Genomic DNA, 21,530 nt, shown 5'->3' with positions numbered 1-21,530 from the left:
CTTCATGAAAGTGAAAGAATTTGTAAAATATTAAAGTCAAATATTTATTAAAATATCAATGCGGCCGTTACGAGTTTTACCTTGGAATTTTGCATGAATGTAAGTTGGTGTTAATAAACATAAAATGACAGTGGATTAAAATTTAAAAAATGTAACCTTGTCGACAAGGAGGCCTGTGTTATGACAATATTTCTTAATAGATGCGAAGGACGGCCGGCGGAGCGGGTGGCGACTAGCGATAGGTGTAAGTGAGTCACTTTCCCGACAACTTTCATTCATTTTCCGGATCAGATTAATGTCAGGAATGTTTGCCAAAATATCTTAACGAGCGTGCCAAAATTTGTATTACCGAGAAGAGAAAAAAGCTGTCATCGTCGTCTAGACGGCCCATCCAGACGTGACGTGACAAGGAGACTTACCTGACGCTCTGTTTGTATAATCACTTTGAATGCGTTTTTAACGCTAGGAAAAGTTATATTTCCATGAGCGTTTGCGTAATCGTCACAGCGTAATATTATTTGTGTAAATTAAGCGGAGGACGCCGAATATATTAAAAAATATACGCATTTGCGCATTAATAGTCCTATCTATACTGATGTAGAGCCCGTGGTAGAGCTGAGTTTGTTTCTTTGATTGAACGCGCTAATCGCGGGAACTCATTATGTGAATTGGAAAATTCTTTACAAGTTAATATTCCATGTAGTATTGAGGAAAGCTTTTTGAGAAGAAATGTTGCATCACGCTAAGATCAGAGAGGAGAAGCAATGGAACTGTTGTAAAATGTTCTTTTTAGAAACCTCCCGTTGCGTGCGATGCGTTCCAATACTTAGTTATTTTTTCCTCAAATTAATGTAGTGGAAATCTGAAATTGTAAAACCTATAGTTTGGTATTAATATAATAGATATATTATTTTTGAACTGGATCAAGGTTTTGGCTTGAAGATCGCGAGTCGCGATTTTTAAAGATTAAAGAAATTGCAAATTAATAAACTTCAAACTGCTATGAACTTTAAAAGTATAATATAGGTACCTAGTAAATTTAAAAGCTACAACCAAAATCGATAAGACGTTTTGTAAGATTAGATCATTTTTCTTAATTTTGTTTAAAAGTTCTCTTCTGTGTGTGTGAAATGTCTTCGTCTTAGTTTAGGTATTATTATTCATTCAAAAATTAAACTGTTTTTTGGCACCTATAATATCTAAACAATGGGCTAAAGTAGATATTAAAAAAACACGTTTTAAATACTTTAAAATGTTTCAATATTAGGTGGTTTAACCTTTTAATGATTGGGTATAATAATATGTATTTCCATCGAGAAGTTAACAAGAAAGTATGGTAGTAGAGTACAATTTATTAATTGTTTTTTGATGAGTAGTAGCCAATATATTGTGTCATAGTCTTTAACATACGTTTCTTTTTTTAGGTTTAATTGCTGTATTTAGGAAATGTAGCATACGTTTATCTCCATATGAAGTAAAAACCATTTATAAATGTAAATTCCTAATTGATCGCTGAGTCATCAATTGTTTTTGGTTAAATTATTGATGTTTACGAGATGATCTTGTAACCCGCAGTCGTGTTGCTAATAATATGTTAATTATTACTGTCGCCGATATCGGTTTTACAAATTACATTCTTATCTCTTCGTTTTGTTTTTTTATACGTTGACACTTCGAACTTTTAATGAATGAAATCAATAGTTTACCATTAGGTACGATTGTCTTATAGCATAGAAAAACCGCAGAAACCGCATGTAAATCTATCGTCTAGTGTTATTTACTCCCTCGGGATTTATTAAATTGCATGAAATTTAAACAGAAGCATTTAAAACCAAAATTATCAGACATCTTTTCTCTCAAGTTGATTATATCTCAACAATGTACATAAAGTGAATACGTGCAAACGAAACATTTAGCGAATATCGTTATAAATTTTTTCTGAACACTGTATATTATTATGTTGTTACTACACTGGTTGTAAAACACGTTAAAATTACTCGCTCATGATATTTTTAGTTTTTACCTTTATATTATGTCTTGTTGGTTGATGTTAATCACAAAATTATGATGGGTTAGTGTTTTAAATTTTAATTAAAGTTGTTTTTGATGCCATAAGATATTTGAATTAAATCTAATAAATCCACATATTATGGCTTTTAATGTGTGGAATCATTTTAAATATTAATCAATTTATAAGGGTACGAAAATGTATTCGAACTTTCTGTTTCCTAAAAAAATTCAGGCACTTATGTTGCGTCATTTATATTTGAGCCATAGATTTGGATTAACTCTTCAATTCCCATGTCTAAATTAATAGCAATTTTGCATTTCTCTTTTACTAAAATAGTTTAGATACATCTGGCGAAGACAAAAACAAAGAATAAAAAAATTAATTCTACCCCCCATTTTTTTTATGGGGGTGTCACCTACAGGTGACACTGGGCATTATTTTAACTTAGGACTCTAAAGGACTAACGAGGTTTTTCTTTTTTTGGTAGGAATAAAATATCGATTTTTATTATAATAATATTTATTTATGAAGAAGTAGAAAAAAATAAGTACATAACTTATTTTTTGTGGAACATGTACCAACACTTTAGAAGTAAACCGATATTGCACTTGGCGCACATTTTTCTAGTGCGTTGGTGATAGTACCTGCATCTTCGCTGTGAGCAATCGAATGCCGAGTGGTCGTCCACAGTTCCAGCACTCCTCACTTCTGTGGGCACTCTCATTTGTGCTGAAACATCCCCAGGCAGAATTACGGTTGCCACATTCCGCTGGAAATCGTAGTAGGTCCAGTTAGTTTCCATCAGCCCTTTGATCAGCCATGCATTTTGGCAAGCTGCTTCTATGCCAAAACCCGTTTTTTATCCACAAATCCAATGCGATCTACTTTTATGATAGGATCCAATCCTTGTTAGTTGGATACGATGGTAACGATGCTGTTGTCATGCCACTTGGCGGTAATAATTTCATCAGAAGCTTTCTAATGTCTTTTTTCTTCGGTATTTCGACTTGTTCTTCCTCGTCATGTACACAATTTTCTCCAGAGACGGAAGTTCTATTTTGACATTATACTTGTGACCAAAACATGCGACTAAAAAATGAAAAATAATAGCGTCATTTTCGTCTCCACTATCTTCGTCAGTCACCACACCATCATCAGGAGGAAATAAAATAATATCGCCTGGGTCTTCTCCGGCGTGCAACTCCTCGGCAATCTCATCTAACGTCAACCTGTAATACGTAAATCAGCTCTAAAACAATATCACGACATAGCAATAAGACAAAATATAAACAACAGTCTTGTTATTACTTACTGAATTAGGAATAATAAAGTTATTATAATGCCCAGTGTCACCTCCAGGTGACACGGCATATTTTCAGTGCTGTAGTGAAGATGCTATTAGTTATTTTTAGCATAAAATATATTTATATTATAGCTAATACATTCATTTATTATATATAATAAGAAAAAAAGCAATACTTACTGTCGGGACATTTTTATATCACTTTATACTTCAAGGAATCACACAAACTCTGACTACTTCAAGTACGCGCGAAACAACTAAACAAATTTGCTAAATATCATATGGTTAGCTTTGCCAGAAAAAAAACATGAATAGTTCAACTAATAAGCTAAGCTAAAAACCTGGTAGAATTAAAAAATAAATTTTCATGTGGTAGAAAAAAAATATTAAACTACTGTCACCTACAGGTGACACTGGGAATTGAAGGGTTAAAAGATAAATCACTAAATGAGTTTTTATTGAAACTGCTTGAAAGGACAATCCATATTTTAAATGAGATCTTTAAAACTTTAGGCAATACTTTCTACTTTTAATTTGTTAAATCTATTTAAATAGATTTAACGTCTAAAGTAATTTTACGATACTAGCTTTTAACTTTTTAGCTCTGGAAATTGTTTTTCGATTTAAGAATATATGGAAATGAGGCTTTAAATACCTACAACAAATTCGGAAACCATTCAAAATATTTGAAAGGGAAAGTAGTACGTCCGAATGCTCCTATTTTCAATTATTAGGAGATGAAAATAAATATAAAATTATATTTGATATCTCTACCTTCTTAAGTAAATTATGGTCAACTTCTTATATTGTAGCTACATAGCTAGCAAATCGGTATTCACAAACATAAAGTAATGATGGCTGATTTCTATAATGATAATAGACGTGTGGAATGTGTCACTACATAATAAAATACATATCCTCACATGTATACGTATAATTGAGTACAAGAATAATTCTAATTTGTGGAATATTTATGCGTTTTATTATACAAGATTGTTTGTGTTGTGTGACCGCGCATCGTGCAAGGAATGAAAACGCGCTGGTCTTCTGATTATTGCGCGACATTGTATATCGTAAGTAATTGTAATACTCGTGGGTAACCGTTCACCTACATATATTTGTTTATATTATTTTAACACTATTGTCTACTTCATTAAACACGCCGACCACGCTCGGTGTAAACACGTTATTTTATAATATGCAACGAATGAGATATTTTTGTCATATGGCTATTTATCATGTGCCATATTTATGATTTAGATTTAAAATAAAAAGTTTTATCATTACATCATTAATGTTAATAGGTTAGGGCCATAATAATATGATGTAAAAATGTATCATAAAGCACTTTATTTTTATTCATATTACTTATATCATTGATATTATTATTCATAAGATATAGAAATAAATAATTGTCGAGCTTCTGATTATAGCATATATTATATCTATATGACTTATGATTTTATTTTTCTCAAAGTAAACAGTTGTGAAGAGTAAAACGTTTGCAGCGAAACATTACAGTCCCATTATGTTCAAAACAATGAAGTTAAACGAGCGGCTAATTGAGGAAGTTAATTCGTAAGTGCGATTAAAAATGATAATCGTTGCATAGCGTCAAATGCATATCGTAAATCGTGAGTGTTGCGTTGTGCCGGCGAAATGTAGCAGGACACTTATGTCCAATTCAGTCGTTGGTTCATTGCCCCGTTCGTAACAAACGATGCGGCGTGTGACGTCACGGCATGTGCAATGCACTCAAATTGCAACGAGATGAGTGTGAAGTACATCAGTCGCGTGTTATCAAGGACGCTTCTTGAGATGCGACGTCTTCGCAGTTACTCATAGATCAGTATTGGCAAACGGCGCCACAGGACGACGGACAGATACTATTTTGTTTGATGTTCAGGATGTAACTAGAAATAAGCGGTGCTCTCTGTACCTTGTATATCAATGCATGCAATTTATCTTGCATAAGATATAAAAGCTCTTGAAATTCAATGATTAAAAATATGTTTTCATAGACTGAGACTGTATAGTATACAAACGGTTAGCTCCAGCTTCCAACGGTAAAAGCGGTAGAGTTTAGAAATCGGTAGAGTCCAGGTTCCATCGATTAATGCTGAAAAGCCAAAAAAACTCTTAAACATACGAATGGTAGAGCAATTCATATAATCTAATTATTCTTTGGATAAATAGCCTTTAATTGATTCATAGAAGAGTGTACGTTACCATTTCATAAAATATAACTAACTGCGTAAAAACAAAGCATACAAAATATAATTCCTGCTTGGCAAACTATTACTAGTAGTAAAGGCAATTATTTACTGACAGTCTGTTTATTTTAATAATTAAGAAGTCGAGTCTACGAATGGTTTTTTACAAATGGTTGTTTCTAATATTTAATTTAACGTGGCTTATTATCAGAGAGCTAATTGAAATGACCACTGCCGTATGTTCTCACTAAATATTAGTGCACTCAATTACCGCCCAACAACTCGCTTCCATGAAATTAATCGAGGTCAAAGAATTTGAGTGCATACATCTCAATTAAAGTGGACGCTTGTTACATATGAATAAGCAACGTTCTAAAACGTATTCACTTTGTTAAACACACTAACAATAGGTTTTTTATTCATGTCGATTCGGTTCGTTTGATTCTGTGTTATTCGTAATCGCTTCGCGCCCATCGTATTCGGACAATAGGCATTAATTTTGAAAAACGCGAGATAGGAATGTCGTCGGCGCAGATTCGAGCAGGTAGAATTTTTAGCGCCTTTATGATCAGATCCTGGCGTGTCATAAGCCACCCACGGGTTCTAATTAAGCCGGTAGCCAACAAAGGCGCCGGGCTGACCATAACGCTGTCGGATTATGCGGCGCGAGAGACGGGTCGTCGGCCTTAGGTGCCCTCGCGTGCTACAATTGCATACAATACGCCCCCGCGCGACCCGACAAACCAAAAAGTTAGAAATGTGTGGCACGTCGAGATGCCTCACTCGCGATACCATCTCGCCCATCTACCGATCCCCAGACGCACCTACGGCCAATCGAACCGAACGTGTTGTAACCAGAGATTCGGAGTACATCCGCCCGTTGAGATGCAGGCGCCTGATTTTAATTAGATGTGTAAAGTTGCGGTGAATTATTGCGCTCCTTAAAGAATTTTGTCGCCTCGATGTATACCGAGAATCGGTAATGCGGCCCGAAAGATCGAATTTATTTTATGGAATATTTCGGCTCCGCACTGATGTTCGGGAACGTTAAAGTAGTTCGGTCGATTATTATCTTTATCTGAGATTCGAATCCGAGATAAGGCAGTTTTGTGCGGGTCGCGAGTGAGTTACGGAGTGCCACCTACGTGCCGCTCGGTCGCCGGCTCGTTATGAACTTGAATTAAATGAATGACGCATGTATGAATGGAGAGGCAATGAATGTGAGTCGGAAGCGCGAACGGTGTTTCAGCACGCTAGCCCATCGGCCGGCACACGTGCATCCGCCCTGCTAACGCGATGCGCTCACACCGCGACCCTACACAACACACAACAACACATGCTAAACACTATGTTATATTCTATATTATCACGATTGTCTCGAATATTCAACACATGAGGCTAAAAAGAATACGTAAACAAATGTTGTTATAACGAATGAAAGGCGAAAATTAACATGACCACTGCGAGCTGCGTAATAAAATGTCAAGTATTGTAAAAAATTGTGATTAAGCGTTTTCGTTTTCATTGTGCATATAAAATGCATCGCAATATTTATAACATTAAAAAATAATGACCAACCGATCATAAAATTATATGTTATTGAGAAGTTGTCATTGTTATGAAATAACGCTGAAGAAAATGCGGTTCTCATGGTAAAAGGACACCTTGATGCAGATTAATGCACTCAGTATGGCACATAAGTATGAGTTGTCACAATGTCGTTCACCTGCGTAGTTGAAAACTTTATGACATATAACTTTTAAAGGGACACTTATGATAAGCGATCATAAGTCGCTTTAAAGGTTCGTTTGCGTGGGCATGTTTAAATGTCCCATTACTATTATAGCTTTTGTCTTACATCAATTATATTATTCATAGGCCAGGGCTTCGCGTTCTCAACAATAAACATGCGGTTTATTACTTACAAAGTTTTTATTATAATGTTAGAAATCATCGGGGAATGCGGTTTAAGTAAGTTGAAAGTTATAAAAACGCATTGCGGTTATAAGCAAGTGTTTCATTAAAGAAGTCTTCATACTTCATCCTTTGATGATTATTGTTTTTTTTAATAACACATTTTTGAAATGTATTAAATACAAGTGTATGCAATTTATGAAAAGACTTAATTTACATACCTACTACATATAAAGATTAATATTATGAGACGGTTAGAAAAATCATTTATTTATTAAACTATCGTTTTGCATAAACGCTTATAGATCATTATAATATGAAAATATAGAAATTGGTAGCTCTAGTTCTGAAAGCTTTTTCTGTAGAGAAGAGCCGGCAAGAAACTGTGTTTTCCTCCTTAAAGCCCACGTTATTATTAATGGTGTTGTATTTTTAAAAACAATACAATAATTTCTGAGAATAAACTGTTTCATTATGCGATTATAATATAATTCAATCGATTAGTTTATCAATCATTATACATAGGTGGGTACAATAATCGAACCAATCGGCATCGATCTATAGGTAAATATTTATACAGTCATTTATTATACAATTTAGATTATACTCGTTATATGAATAGGTCTTGATGTTGGTACAATAGTGGAAGGCAAAGCGATTATCTGGAAAAAGTATATAAAATGTAAGGAAATTTCATGTTACTCTTATATCTATCTAGGAATTTTTATGGTGCACTTTACTGTGCTAGTTGCGTAGATATTTATATGGTTTTTATGCTAGACTAGCTGCTCCGCGCGGTTTCACCCCCGTGGCTCCACTCCTGTTGGTCGTAGCGTGATGATATATATCTATCCTATAACCTTCCTCGATAAATGGGCTATCTAACATCGAAAGAATTTTTCAAATCGGACCAGTAGTTCCCGAGATTAGCGCGTTCAAACAAACAAACAAACTCTTCAGCTTTATAATATTAGTATAGATAATATTAGCTCATATTATTGAGATTGAAAAAATATAAAGTTTGTCAAGATAGGTTTGGTTAGTCACAACTTCGTGAATACTATACTTTTCGCTGGTAATAATAAAAATATTTTGTTTTTGGTAAGAAAATTATTTTATGTAGAAGTTAATAATGAAACTGCAAGAATAAAAAGAAAATAATTTTCATTGCATCCTAAAATTGATATTTTAATTCGATGACCTATATTAGCATAGAAATATAAATTCAGAACGATTTGTGCATTATTATGCGAATGTTGTCTACAATTGTTTCTGCGTGGCTCGGTGTCAGGTGGCGGGCGGAACCGCGGGGCGGAGCGGTATTGTTTGCGATCTTTCGTATGTTTACGTAATTAAAGCATGCTATTGCGTTAATGAATCATTTTCCGCTGGAATATTTTGCTCTACATACCTTTTGGCACACCGAATCGGTTTGTTTACGTGACACATATCAGATTTTTAACAGTTAAGATTTTTTATTGATATCATTTTGGTATTGTAAACATCCCTCAGCAAAGTAAAGGAGGAAAATGTAATACCGTATGAGTGGTACGAGTGTGGATATAAAAAGTAGAGATGGAATAATATGCGTTATTTTATTTAGATGAATTTTTTCTCAAGTCTCATGTGCTCATGCCTAGCCTTTCATTCAAAATAATTTATAATTACTGGTTTTGTACACAAAATTAAGTTAATATAGATTTAGGGGTTATATCCATTGTTTCTGCGTAGATTGAATATTATTGAACAAAAACTCCCTTTTTATGTATCGCTTTCAATTTAATTCCTTCCAACAAAACGTTAAGATGACACAAATGATAATGAGTAATGACAATGCAAATTGCAATTCGTGTGAACAAAAAAAAAATATAACATAAAGTGACGGTAGGTCGAAAACAAACGTCGTAAACATACAGCCCACCAAGGACAAATTTTCAAAATTTTCCTTAATACAATTAACCGATCAAAACATAAATACTAACGAAAGTCTTACACGAATTTAACATCAAATACAGAAAAAAATACAAAATAAAATATTACCACATTGCATGCTTTCTTACTAATACGTGCTAATACGAACATAATATGAGGCTCGAGAGCCAACAAAAAAAATCAACATATTTAGTTGGTAATTGGCAAAAAACATAATTTAGAAACAGGACGTTTAATTACATTGTTTTTACATTTAAGACTGACAACTCGCGTAATTCCGTCCAATCCGGGATGTTTTTCAACTATAATACCATATAACCATCTTCCAGGTGGAAGATCATCCTCCACTACTAACACTAAATCTCCAATTGTAGGTTCAGGAACAATATTGTTCCATTTATAACGATGGTAGAACTGAGTCAAATATTCATTTGACCAACGACGCCAAAAATCTTGTGTCATTTTTTGAGTCATTTGCCACCGTCTGAGATTTGTGATATTGGATGTTTCGTAATTGACATCAGGGGGTAAAACCAGAGGTTCTCCCACCAAAAAGTGTCCTGGTGTCAGTGGGATTGGATTGTCTGGATTCTCAGTAATTTTAGAAATAGGCCGAGAATTCAGACAAGATTCTATTTGACAAAGTAATGTTGTCATTTCTTCGAATGTTAAAGTTGAATTCCCAACAATGCGTCTTAAATGATGTTTCGTCGATTTTACCCCTGCCTCCCATAGTCCTCCAAAATTTGGGGAATGGGGAGGGATAAAATGCCATTCAGTCCCATTTGTAGCCAGTTGATCTGCAATTTCCTGCGCTATACTCGACCTCTCATGAGCATATAAAGATTTGAGTTCTCGTGCTGCACCCACAAAATTTGTCCCATTATCGTTTTTTTTTTTTTTTTTTTTTTTTTGATGTGTATCTTCTATTTGACGTCTTGTAAAATTAATATTCTTTTCTTGCAGCCACTTCGGCCCTTCCTTCCAGAGTTGAACATCTCATTGCGTACCGCCACGCGATGCACAATCTGCAGGATTATCCTTGGTAGATACGTGCTGCCATTGCTGCGGTTCCAACGACGTAATAATCTCCGACACACGGTTGGCGACAAAGGTTTTCCAACGACTAGGTTGTCCTTGAAGCCAAGCGAGCACAATTTGTGAGTCGGTCCACGCATGAATAGAAGATTTCTCCATACCCATGGCTTGAGACACTTCTAGTAGCAGTCTTGTGAGTAGTACAGCTCCACAAAGCTCCAATCTCGGAATCGAAACTTGTTTTATGGGCGCTACCTTTGTTTTGGAAGCGATTAATGCAACATTAACCTTCCTATTGGAGTTAACCACTCGCAAGTACACAACTGCCGCAAATGCAACATTTGAAGCATCGCAGAAGCCATGCAATTCGCGAACTTTATCATCATTATTGATGTTGATCCAGCGTGGGATACTAAATTTGGTAAGTGTATCTAATTCACTTCTATACTTGAGCCAGTCCTTCAGTAATTGTGCAGGAAGTTCATCATCCCACTCAATTCCCGAGAGCCATAATTTTTGTATAAAAACTTTGGCTGAAATTATTACTGGCGCAAGCCAACCAACAGGATCAAATAATCTAGAAATTTCTGAAATAACTTTTCTTTTTGTTACAGGAGGAGAGAGCGGTGGAAGGTGTACTAAGTATTCAAATTCATCAGTTCTTCTGTTCCAGGTAAGTCCTAAAATTTTCATGATTTCATCTATTTTTAGTTTCAGGTTTTCTGCTTGATCTTCAACATCTTCATTAGTCTCTTTAAGTATTTCTTCGCTATTACTGCTCCATTTTTGCAAAACAAATCCACCTCCTTGTAGAAGTTGTGTTATTTCCTTATAAATTTGCTTACCTTCTTCCACAGAAAAGCAGCCTGACATAAAATCATCCATGTAAAAATCATGAAGTACCCTTTCAGCAGCCAGCGGATACTTTACTCCATCGTCGTGTGCAACTTGCTGTAATGATTTCACAGCGAGATAAGGTGCTGAAGCCGTTCCAAAGGTAACTCGTAAGAGACGTAGATGCTGCAGTCTTTGATCTGGATCTTCGCGCCACACAAAACGTTGAAAATCTGTATGTAATTTAGATATTTTTACCTGTCTATACATTTTTATAATGTCAGCGACAAGACAAATTGGATATTGACGCCAACGCATTATAATGTGTCGTAAGTCAGGTTGTAGCGATGGGCCTACCATGAGTTCGTCATTCAATGTGATGCCATTGGTTCCTGGACAAGAAGCGTTAAAGAAAACTCGGACCTTGGTAGTATCCTTATCCTCTCGGATCACTGCATGGTGAGGTAAGTATACAGCATCAGCCGAATCTTCTTCATGAGATGGCACAGTTTCCACGTGACCTAAATTTTTATATTCTTTTATGACAGCAGCATACTCAGCCTTAAGTTTGGGATTTTTTAATAAATTATTCTCAAGCCGATTAAATTGTTTTATTGCAATAGCCTTTGAATTACCATATTTGCAATTTGGATCATCGGTTCGAAAAGGTAAATGTACTATATAGCGTCCTGAACTATCTCTCCTAGTAGTTGATGTATATATACTCTCACATTTAATTTCCTCCTCTGTAAGAAGTGATTTATCAGAGGCAAATTGATCCGATTCAAGCTCCCAAAACTTCTTCATAAGTTCGTATTCATCATTTTGATGAATATGATTGCACCAAATAGTGCTGGAGCTCGATCTGGATTGAATTGGACCCGATAGAATCCAGCCCAGCTGTGTATTTTGCGCGATTAATGCACTGGGTGAATCCTTGATCAGACCTTCAAGCATAATCTGACCATAAACATCTGCTCCAAGGAGCATGTCAATTTTATTTGGTGTTGCAAAGAAAGGATCTGCTAAAACTAATTTAGAAACTTCAGGACTAAGATTAACAACAGCATTCCTTTCCGGAAGTACTGAGGTGAGCTTATTGAGCACAAAAGCTTGGACGCAAATTTTAAAGTTGCAATGGCGTGATTGAATCTCAATTTCTACCCTCGCTTTAGAGGCAACAGAACTTGAGTGGTCACTACCCAAACCAATAATGGAGCTTTTGTGTGGAATCTTTCTTAGCCCAAGAAGTTGAACTGCGGCTTCAGTCAAAAATGAAGCCTGTGATCCTTGATCAATGAGACATCTTAACGTGATCAATGAGCCTGTGGGTGACCTGGCATTAACTAATGCGGTGGCAAGTAAAACTTGTCCACTGAAACGCGAAAAGCAGGCTCTGATATTATTAATATTTTTTACCTGTGTTGATGTAGATGCTGTTGCTTCCTTAGCATCTGATTCTGCCTCACTCATTTGAGGCTCCAACGGAAGCGATACATTTTTGGGATGTAGTAAAGAATGATGTTTCTTTTTGCAAATACGACACCTGGAAGACTGGCGACACGAATATACATTGTGACCTGCACCAAGACAATTAAAACAAAGATTATGTGATTGGACAAAATTCCGTCGAGTATCAGTCATTTCTCTTGAAAAACCTTTACAATTTCGCAAATGATGATCATCAGAACAATAAATACATTTTAAATTTGAAATATGAAACGCTTTCGGAGCAACATTAGTTCTATATTGTTGGCTATTTTGTTTAGCTACCTTAGGATCAATAAATTCTAATGAACGTGAGCGGATTTCTAAAAATTCTATAAATTCTTTATATGTTGGTAACAAATTACAATTTTTACTACTTTGCAGTTCCCACTGCTTACGGGACTCGGAATCTAATTTTAAGCTTACAATATAAATAACAATAGTGTCCCAAGTACTTACATCTATTGACAAATTTTTAAGTGCAAACATACATTCGTTAGTAGTATCTAATATTTCGCGTAACGCTGTAGCTGATTCAGTTGTTACCGTTTTTTGATTCATAAATTTCTTTAAGATACAATTGGCAAGATACTTTTTGTTGCTGTACCGATCTTCAAGCTGTTTCCAACATAAATTATAATTTTCTGCAGTTATTGGTATGTGTCGCAAGAACTGTTCCGCTTCTCCAGTGAGTTGACATTTTAAATAATGTAAGCGTTGAACATCATCCAATGTAGGGTTACTATGTACCAGTGACAAAAACAGGTCTCGAAAGCTCGTCCATTCTGCGTATTTCCCGGAGAAATGTGGAATAGCAATCTTTGGTAATTTAAAACCTTGTTGTTTCGAATCTGTAGCTGTGGTGCTGCCATCTGGCGCATGATGTACAGTGGTTGATTTAACCATTAAATTAGCTCGAGCTTCCCGCAATTCATACTTATAATCGATGTATTGTTCTTCGCAATTGCCATATGTATCAGCCTTGACATAAGTAGTAGCATTCAATTTATCACTTTCCGAAACTTGAATAATTTGTGTGTGAGTTTGCAAAAACTGAGACCAAAGTTCTTCAAGCGCATCTAATCTTGTCGATAAATACGCATCATTCGCTAAACGTTCTTTAGGCGATTTCTTAAAATTAGATCTAGCTTTTGTAATTCGATCATATATATTGTTTTGCACTTTAATATAAGATTCCATCTTTCAAATACAAAAACTAACAAACAAAACGAATACACAAACACATTAAACAAAATGAATATACAAAAAACTTTATAAAAATTTATAGGTTAAATATTTGAAATACGTAATCTTATAAATTAATTTATACATTAACTTGATGTTAATTATTAACTATAAGAAATCCGACAAAGATTTAAAATACAATATTCATAAACTGATACGCATTCACAGATTATAATAAGTACTTAGGTTATTACGTTTTAAGTTTCAGCGAAACACGTAACCTTGACCTATTTAACACGTCAATCTTTAAAGTACAAATCAATTTATTTTGTAATAGCAATTAGCAAGTTTTATATACGATTTACTTAAAGTCCCAATATATAAAGTCCAATTATGTATTATGATATCTCGAATGTACTCACGGTTTGTCCACTTATTTACTCACTCACAGCACTTATACACAAAATAACCTCCAGATGCAGATGTGAAGACACGATGATAGAACACCCAACTCGATATCACGCTGACCGTTATAGTTGTATGTACGTACTATTAGTCGTAATCCACCAATAATAATTTCATCGATATTGTCGTAACTCCAAAGCCAGTATTCTCCAGTATCGTTATATATTATTAATTATATATTATATCCGGCAATCGTAAGGACCATGAACAAAAACTCCTTTTTTATGTATCGCTTTCAGTTTAATTCCTTCCAACAAAACGTTAAGATGACACAAATGATAATGAGTAATGACAATGCAAATTGCAATTCGTGTGAACAAAAAAAAATATAACATAAAGTGACGGTAGGTCGAAAACAAACGTCGTAAACAATTATGTTGCATACTCGTGTGATTAGTTCATAGAGTCATAGTATTTTGAATGACCGCAGGTGTGGACCGATAGTTGTTTATTACTGTAATATTGCATAAATTAGTAATTAGTTATTATAATTATGATTCCTATTATTTGTTTAACATAATTGATTGTTATAAAGAAATTGTGTGTTGAAGAAAAACATCATCTGTACCTATTCTTAGCATTTGAGCATTACTTAAGATATTTTTATTATAGCTATTATAAATAATTAAAATAAAGTTGAAATATAAATGCAAAGTTTATAGTATTGATTTCCCTCTCGTATAATGTTTCTTGTTGTAAATGTGATCGTCCTGCTACACTGAACATCATAATATATTGTTACAGAAACAATTCAATGCCATCTCTATTTTCATTAAATAATACTTATATACACGTTGAGAGGAAAATTTGATGTATGACGTTAGTATATTTATAATAACTTTATTAATAATTGCCGTAATAAAGGACACTTGAAAAGTCTTCAGAATCAATAATTTTCCCGACTTTTCATGTACCTATTTTTAAAATATGCAAATTGTCTGTCATGTTTCGTAATGTGTCAGGTTTATTTCATCACTTTGTTATTGATTAGTATCTGTTACGCTGCTAATTAAATATTTACTTGTCTACTTAACCCTTTTTATATTTTTATAGACTACTGTAATTTTTTTGTGTTTCTCTAATACAAAATCATTAAATTTATTTGAAAAAGCCTAAAATTCAAATTTATAAACCAAATCAGATACGACGTAACTACATCTATCATATTTATTAAATTAATAGTCAAGATAATTGATTTGCAATCACTAATGTTTTGTGTTTTTCCTTTTATGTTGACAAAGACAAAGAGCCAATTAGAAAAGTAGATATCGTCAAGGCAAATGTAGATAAAGATTAGCGATTTAATTGTACAATATTTGTATGCTCACTGCATTGGTGTCGATTATGTTTAATTTTCCCAACGCGTATTTGCAAAGTATTTCCAATTATTTGTGTTAGTAATCATCGGTATATGAAATAAAATACCTCTATACAAATATGGTGCCACTTATGATCCGGGTTCAATAAATATTTATCCATACCCAGATCGCGCCAAATGGTGCACTTACAATCACTCAGTGCGCTCCTTTTGGCGCCAAATGTCAATTTTCTAGAGATTACCCGCCGGCCAGCCTTAACAAACAGGCCTGTTGACTGTTCCGCAGAGAAATGTAGTGCTTACATCAATCAGCACTTGGGTCGATAATCGTCTGAAGAGAGAATGTTGATTCGCTTAACAAGTAATGGATCTGAGCACTCTTCTCAATCGCGCGCATAACGTGTTTATGAATAAACACTAGTGTTACTTTCAAACGCTTGTTTACCATTTGCAGCATGCATTTTTAATGTTTAAGGATTTATTAAGCAAATATTGAGGTTTAATAACCCTTCTTTTTAACATGCTGATAAGTTATTGACATTAACGGAAAACTTTGGAGTCATTGTAACTACAACAGCTCATCCTTGTCATTGTTTATCACTCTTTGTTTTATTCAAGCTAATTATTCTTTTTTATAAACTTAGGATAAATTCAAATCTCAAATCAAATTCTATGGACAACAGTTATTATGTAAAAGGTTTTTGTTGTAGAAATGTTCTTATATATGAACACTTTAGTTAATCTCAAGTTGGTGAGACTGTCCGGTTGTACAGTTGCTCTCCGTAGATGGGCGACATCTCCTGTTTCTCTCAAGTCCACATTACCGTTCCGTAACTTAATATTGTATCTATGTTCAGCTTAAACGTATTTACTACATACATAATTGTAATTTAACTCTGTGTTTGCGCCACAAATATGATTGCTTGGAAAATTTAAGCAAATAATAACAGCTCAGATAATTAGATATAGGTACTTTGGATGTTGGATAACTGTTGACAATGTTTCCAAGTCATTAGAATTTCAAAGGAGCTTGCGTTACTGTTACGTTATATTATTATTAACATAATATTCACCGTGCATCATCATATCGGTTCCCCTTTGGTGTAAATAAATACCGATCTATAATTAATAGAAATAGACTTGAGTCGCTTCTCTAAGCATGTGTATCATAACAAGCATCAAAATAGATCCTTTGGCAGTAGTACGCTCAAAAAGATATCGTGAGTAAGTATGTTGATATAAATGTTACAAAAACTATGTGTTTCGATGCGAACATCACTAAATCCTCGAGACCGCACACTGTCAAAATATTGTCAAAGTAAATTCCACGCGTCCAATAAATTATAATGATTTTCCACTTGGCAATAATCCTAGCGATTTATTTCAATCTCGGTAGATATTAAACCGCATGCCGCTTATAATATCTAGGCGTCGCGTCATATACATTCGAGGAACGGTTGTTGAACCTCCTTTTATAACGCGGAGTTGGGGTGGCGGCGACTTTCAGTTTCAGAAAGCGCGATGGGCCGGCGGCGGGGTGTCTCAGTGCCGTCACGCGGGGTATATTTAGCGATGATGGAATGTCACACACCCGACCGGAAGTGTCTGTCGATGACGGCACGCGCCCCGCCCCGCTGCAGCGCCCATGCAAGTCATTTGGCAAGGTCCTCTGCGAGTCTACGCGTGTCCGGTCCGCCTGGGAACTGTCACGTCCACGTACTTCTTGACGTTATCGCTTGACGTCATCTCTCCCTTAATTTCAAGTGCAGATTACAATAATAGCGATTGTTATTTATGAGAGATTCGTTTCGGATTCAATTATTGTAATCGTTACATGTTAGTGCATCGGTTGACCCTTTGACTATTATCAGATAATAATTAGAAGACGCTCCGCCCACGCGCCGCCCACGGGCTAGCGGTCATCGGTCAAGTTTCGCCTTCATTTATTGCTAACCAATTTACTTATTTGTATTTTGTCAAAATAAATGTCTATCAAGTGGGAGTCAATATCATAAGATGTGTTGTGTTGATATATTCTTATATTACTTGTTAGGTAATAAACGTTATCGCAAATTTTCGTCGATCATCATAGATTTGACAATAATAAATTTAGTTGACACGAAATCTTAACATTCTTATTTTTACATAATTTCCGCCACTATAAAAGTTAAAAATTAACCAACATTAGGTCACGGGGAGGAATCTAGGTTAAACCTGCTATAAAGTCTTATCTTAAATTACCTTCGCATGAACACGTTACGAGTTATGATAGCGTATGCTCTTTTGCGGACTTTTACCCACCATATTCTTACATTATCTGATTATTGAAAAATATCCAGGAATGAGTAAGGACAAGAATAATTGTGTTTCTTTATTCACGAATTTAAAAGCAATTATCCGACGTTAATTGGTTAAAACTGAATTGGTTCTGTACCAATTACATAAGGTGACATTGTACCACCCAAGCGGTGAAGGTGGCTCAATGAAACACATTACGAACTTCTTTTACCTTTTAATTTAGTTCTGAATATGCAATAAATATTGTTGCATTGGCTTTGCAAATGAAGGCGATGACATTTAATTAAAGTGCCTGTGACGTATTTTACATGACAAATGAAGCCACACGGTGTTGTAGTAAAGTGTTTTCGTATTGTTATATGCTACATTGTTAACAATTATTAATCTTATGATAAATTAGAGGTCCGCCCCGGCTTACATACGGCGCCCGTGGTACATATTTCGCAATAAAAGGTAGCCTATGTCCTTTCTCGGGTATCAAAATAACTCCATACCAAATTTCATGCAAATTGGTTCAGTAGTTTAGGCGAGATTGAGTAACAGACAGACAGACAGAGTTACTTTCGCATTTATAATATTAGTATGGATTTAAACAATAATAAAATTATAATAAGGTGTCAAAAATTAAATAACCTAATTCTAAATAAAAAATCAAACATCCTCTGGAGCAAATTGAATCTTTAATTACAAAGGATGTGTGATTGAATGATTCATCACTATTCACGGGTGGTATTCAGATAAAGATTGGCTATGTGCTACTCGAATATAACGGACTTTTGCAATGGTTCCTTTAAGACGGATCAGCAATTTTGGTGAAAAATAGAAAAATCACAAACCTCAGAAATTCTTGCGTTTATCAAATGTTATTCCATCATGAAACTTACTTACCTACTTTGATCATTTTGTCAATGCAGAATATGCAAAATACATGGTGCAATGGTAGACAATAGTTAATTTACATGTAGGTAAGTCATTAAATATTAGATCTAGCTAGTAATCTAGCTTTTCATAGCTTTCTTCGTCAGTGAGGATGACTTGCAATTAATAATTTTCTTAATATTAATAGAAACACTCAAAAATACTATTGTATTTTGCACTGGTGTGAAGCGAAACCACCCGAGGCGGTGGCCTGGGTATTTTTTATTTGCCGATATCGGTGATCGGCGCCTGCTCCATTAGTCATGTGACACTATCGACATGAGATCGGCCCTCTCGGCCCTCTTTTCATTCCATCGATGCCCGCGAGCCCAAACCGCGTTCGTATGCAAATTTACACGCTAACAGAACGACTGATGAATGATGTACAGCGCTCCTTTTGAGATCCCGCTCCCGACGATTTTTGCCACTACGTGAATATTCAACGATCGCGCAGATAACCGTAATGTCGTCGACCTAAATAAATATTTATAGATATTTATTTTATATCGCGCCGGATAATTTTTTCTGTATTTAATGACTTCATTGTTTTGACGCTTTATTCCGTCTGCTAGACTAATGCCGGCTGCCAAGATATCGCGAGTTCAACATTTATTATGGCCTTTAAATATTCATCACCCTATATATTTTATGAGGTATTTTTAGTATTGCATGTAATTTTAATACCATTTCTCTTGACTGTGAACTTGTTGTCTTTTGCAAGAACTAGGCATTTAATATTTTTTAATACATTATAATATTTAGTAGTTGCTTCCACAGTCCATTACTTTGAGGAATAAAGAAGTCTCTGATTTGTGTTATCCGGACCAGATGTTGCGAAAACTGTAAAACGAAGTGCGCACTTGCGGCGCACGTATGTGAATTGAATTATTGGTCATATAATACCCTCAAAATTGAGTATGTTATGCAATATTCGAGTGTGTAACGTAGTGTGCAGCAGGCACAGGAATAGTGAGCGTCGGTGGCTGTCGGGTCAATGCGCCGAGTTGTGAGTCAGCGCGCGACATACGTACTCTCTATCACATTATTACTTTCTTATAAGGTTGTCGCGTTTAAATAATGCATGTAATGTAACTGGTCGCAATTTGTGCTCTCATGAGGGCGCTAAACTGAGCCGCGGGGTCGAGCCGACCACGGAGCGGTTTCTAAATATGCATTATGCATTGCAAATAGTTTTGCTGACTGACTATGATTACTACCGCCTTAACCAGTCTTGCCTATAGCGGAATTGTAAAAAATATTTTAAATTACTGCAATATCTGATCTTATTGAAGCTTGCAATTAAATATGCAGATTTGTTATCGCTTTATGATACACTCAAATGAATTTTTATATTTTCTTATTTCTTTACTATCTACCTTTGATATTGAAGGAAGCGTCATTATTTAAGTTTATCCTTAGCCGATGCAAACAATTGTAATGGAAATTGTTAATTAAGGGTTTGTGTGGTAAAAAAGAGCGTGAAGGCACGTAGGGAGTCGCACCTCATTCATATCGATTCCATCTTAAACAGGCGCGTCCATCGCATACTAAAACGGGGAGAGCTTTTATCTCTACACGCTACAATAAAACAAAAATCAACATCATTGTGAATAACTAATCTCGTCTCTTTTGTATTATCAATGAAAATAGTACCTATGTTAGGTGAGAGTTCGTCGCAAACTGTAAATCGTTTAACCACAGCGCCGTAATTTTTAAGCACGTCGACGAGACAAAATGAAATGTTTAAGAGCGACACGAGACCGACATTAAAGACATTATCGTATCGATCAGCGTCCTTAAAGCGGCTTGCAATTAGTGGTTGCTGTTAAACGACGCAAGTATAGACCTCCCGCGCAGCTGCCTCGCACGGCGCCGCCTCCTCGTCTTTATGAAATTATCACTAAATTGAGACAAAGCTTCCATACTGACATGGTAATGATGCGATAATGTGCTAGAGCAATTATCTCTTTTGGTTGTACGCGGAAAGGTTATTTATAATGTACTTTTATAATTTTCGCTTCGTTGCTAATGATTGAGCAATTTTTTAAAACTGAACGAACGTTCATATCAACATTTTTCCTTTAATAAGAGCACGATTACGCAAACAATAAGTACCTATCAAAAGGTTACTGAATAGCAATCTATTTCTTAATTGCATTGTAATGGATATGTCATTAGCCCAGAATGTTTAAATACCAGTAGGTGCTGACCGTTGCATCGTCAGCGCGTGAATTCGCAAAGGCCCGGCTTTCCTTAAAAGGTTGTCACTTACGAGAAACCTTTCATAACACTTAATAAGATACAGGACGAGTGTAAAATTTCGTGATAGATCCGTGAGAGTAGTCACGAGCCGCCCAGAGGCCGTGGGACAGGGGCATTTTATTTCCGCTGCATTATATTTCGTCGGCGCGGATTAAACGGGTTGTCTTTAACGAGTACTCATTGAGTTTAACATCATGGGCACGCGTTTTCGTCACACCTACACCGCAATGTATTTGTTTTATAGATGCCGTTTAATGGCTCCGGTCAGATATTATGACTGCGCGACATTGTTTACGGCCATCTTTTCATGTCTATAAAAGAACAAATGGGCATGTGTAAACAAAATAATTG

The 21,530-nt window shown here is 35.3% G+C and overlaps 2 protein-coding genes across 2 annotated transcripts in view; one reads left to right on the top strand and one right to left on the bottom strand.

Annotated features, from left to right (window-relative positions):
* The window catches only part of sog (chordin short gastrulation), a 70,482-nt gene that overhangs the window by 2,247 nt on the left and 46,705 nt on the right, over nucleotides 1–21,530 (top strand). The window lies entirely within an intron of this gene.
* Nucleotides 10,373–14,067, bottom strand: LOC149483397 (uncharacterized). The gene is made up of 2 exons (XM_089702891.1): nucleotides 11,977–14,067; nucleotides 10,373–11,766 (listed from the first exon to the last, which is right to left on the bottom strand). The coding sequence occupies exons 1-2, from the start codon at nucleotides 13,931–13,933 to the stop codon at nucleotides 10,373–10,375; spliced, it is 3,351 nt and encodes a 1,116-aa protein (XP_089559017.1). The 5' UTR covers nucleotides 13,934–14,067.

Source organism: Colias philodice, chromosome 13 (assembly GCF_061535455.1).
Source record: "Colias philodice isolate Cphi_HAF_F1 chromosome 13, ilColPhil1 Martin Lab GWU primary, whole genome shotgun sequence".
NCBI classification, from domain to species: Eukaryota; Metazoa; Arthropoda; class Insecta; order Lepidoptera; family Pieridae; genus Colias; species Colias philodice.
This window is presented reverse-complemented; position numbering and strand designations above follow the sequence as displayed.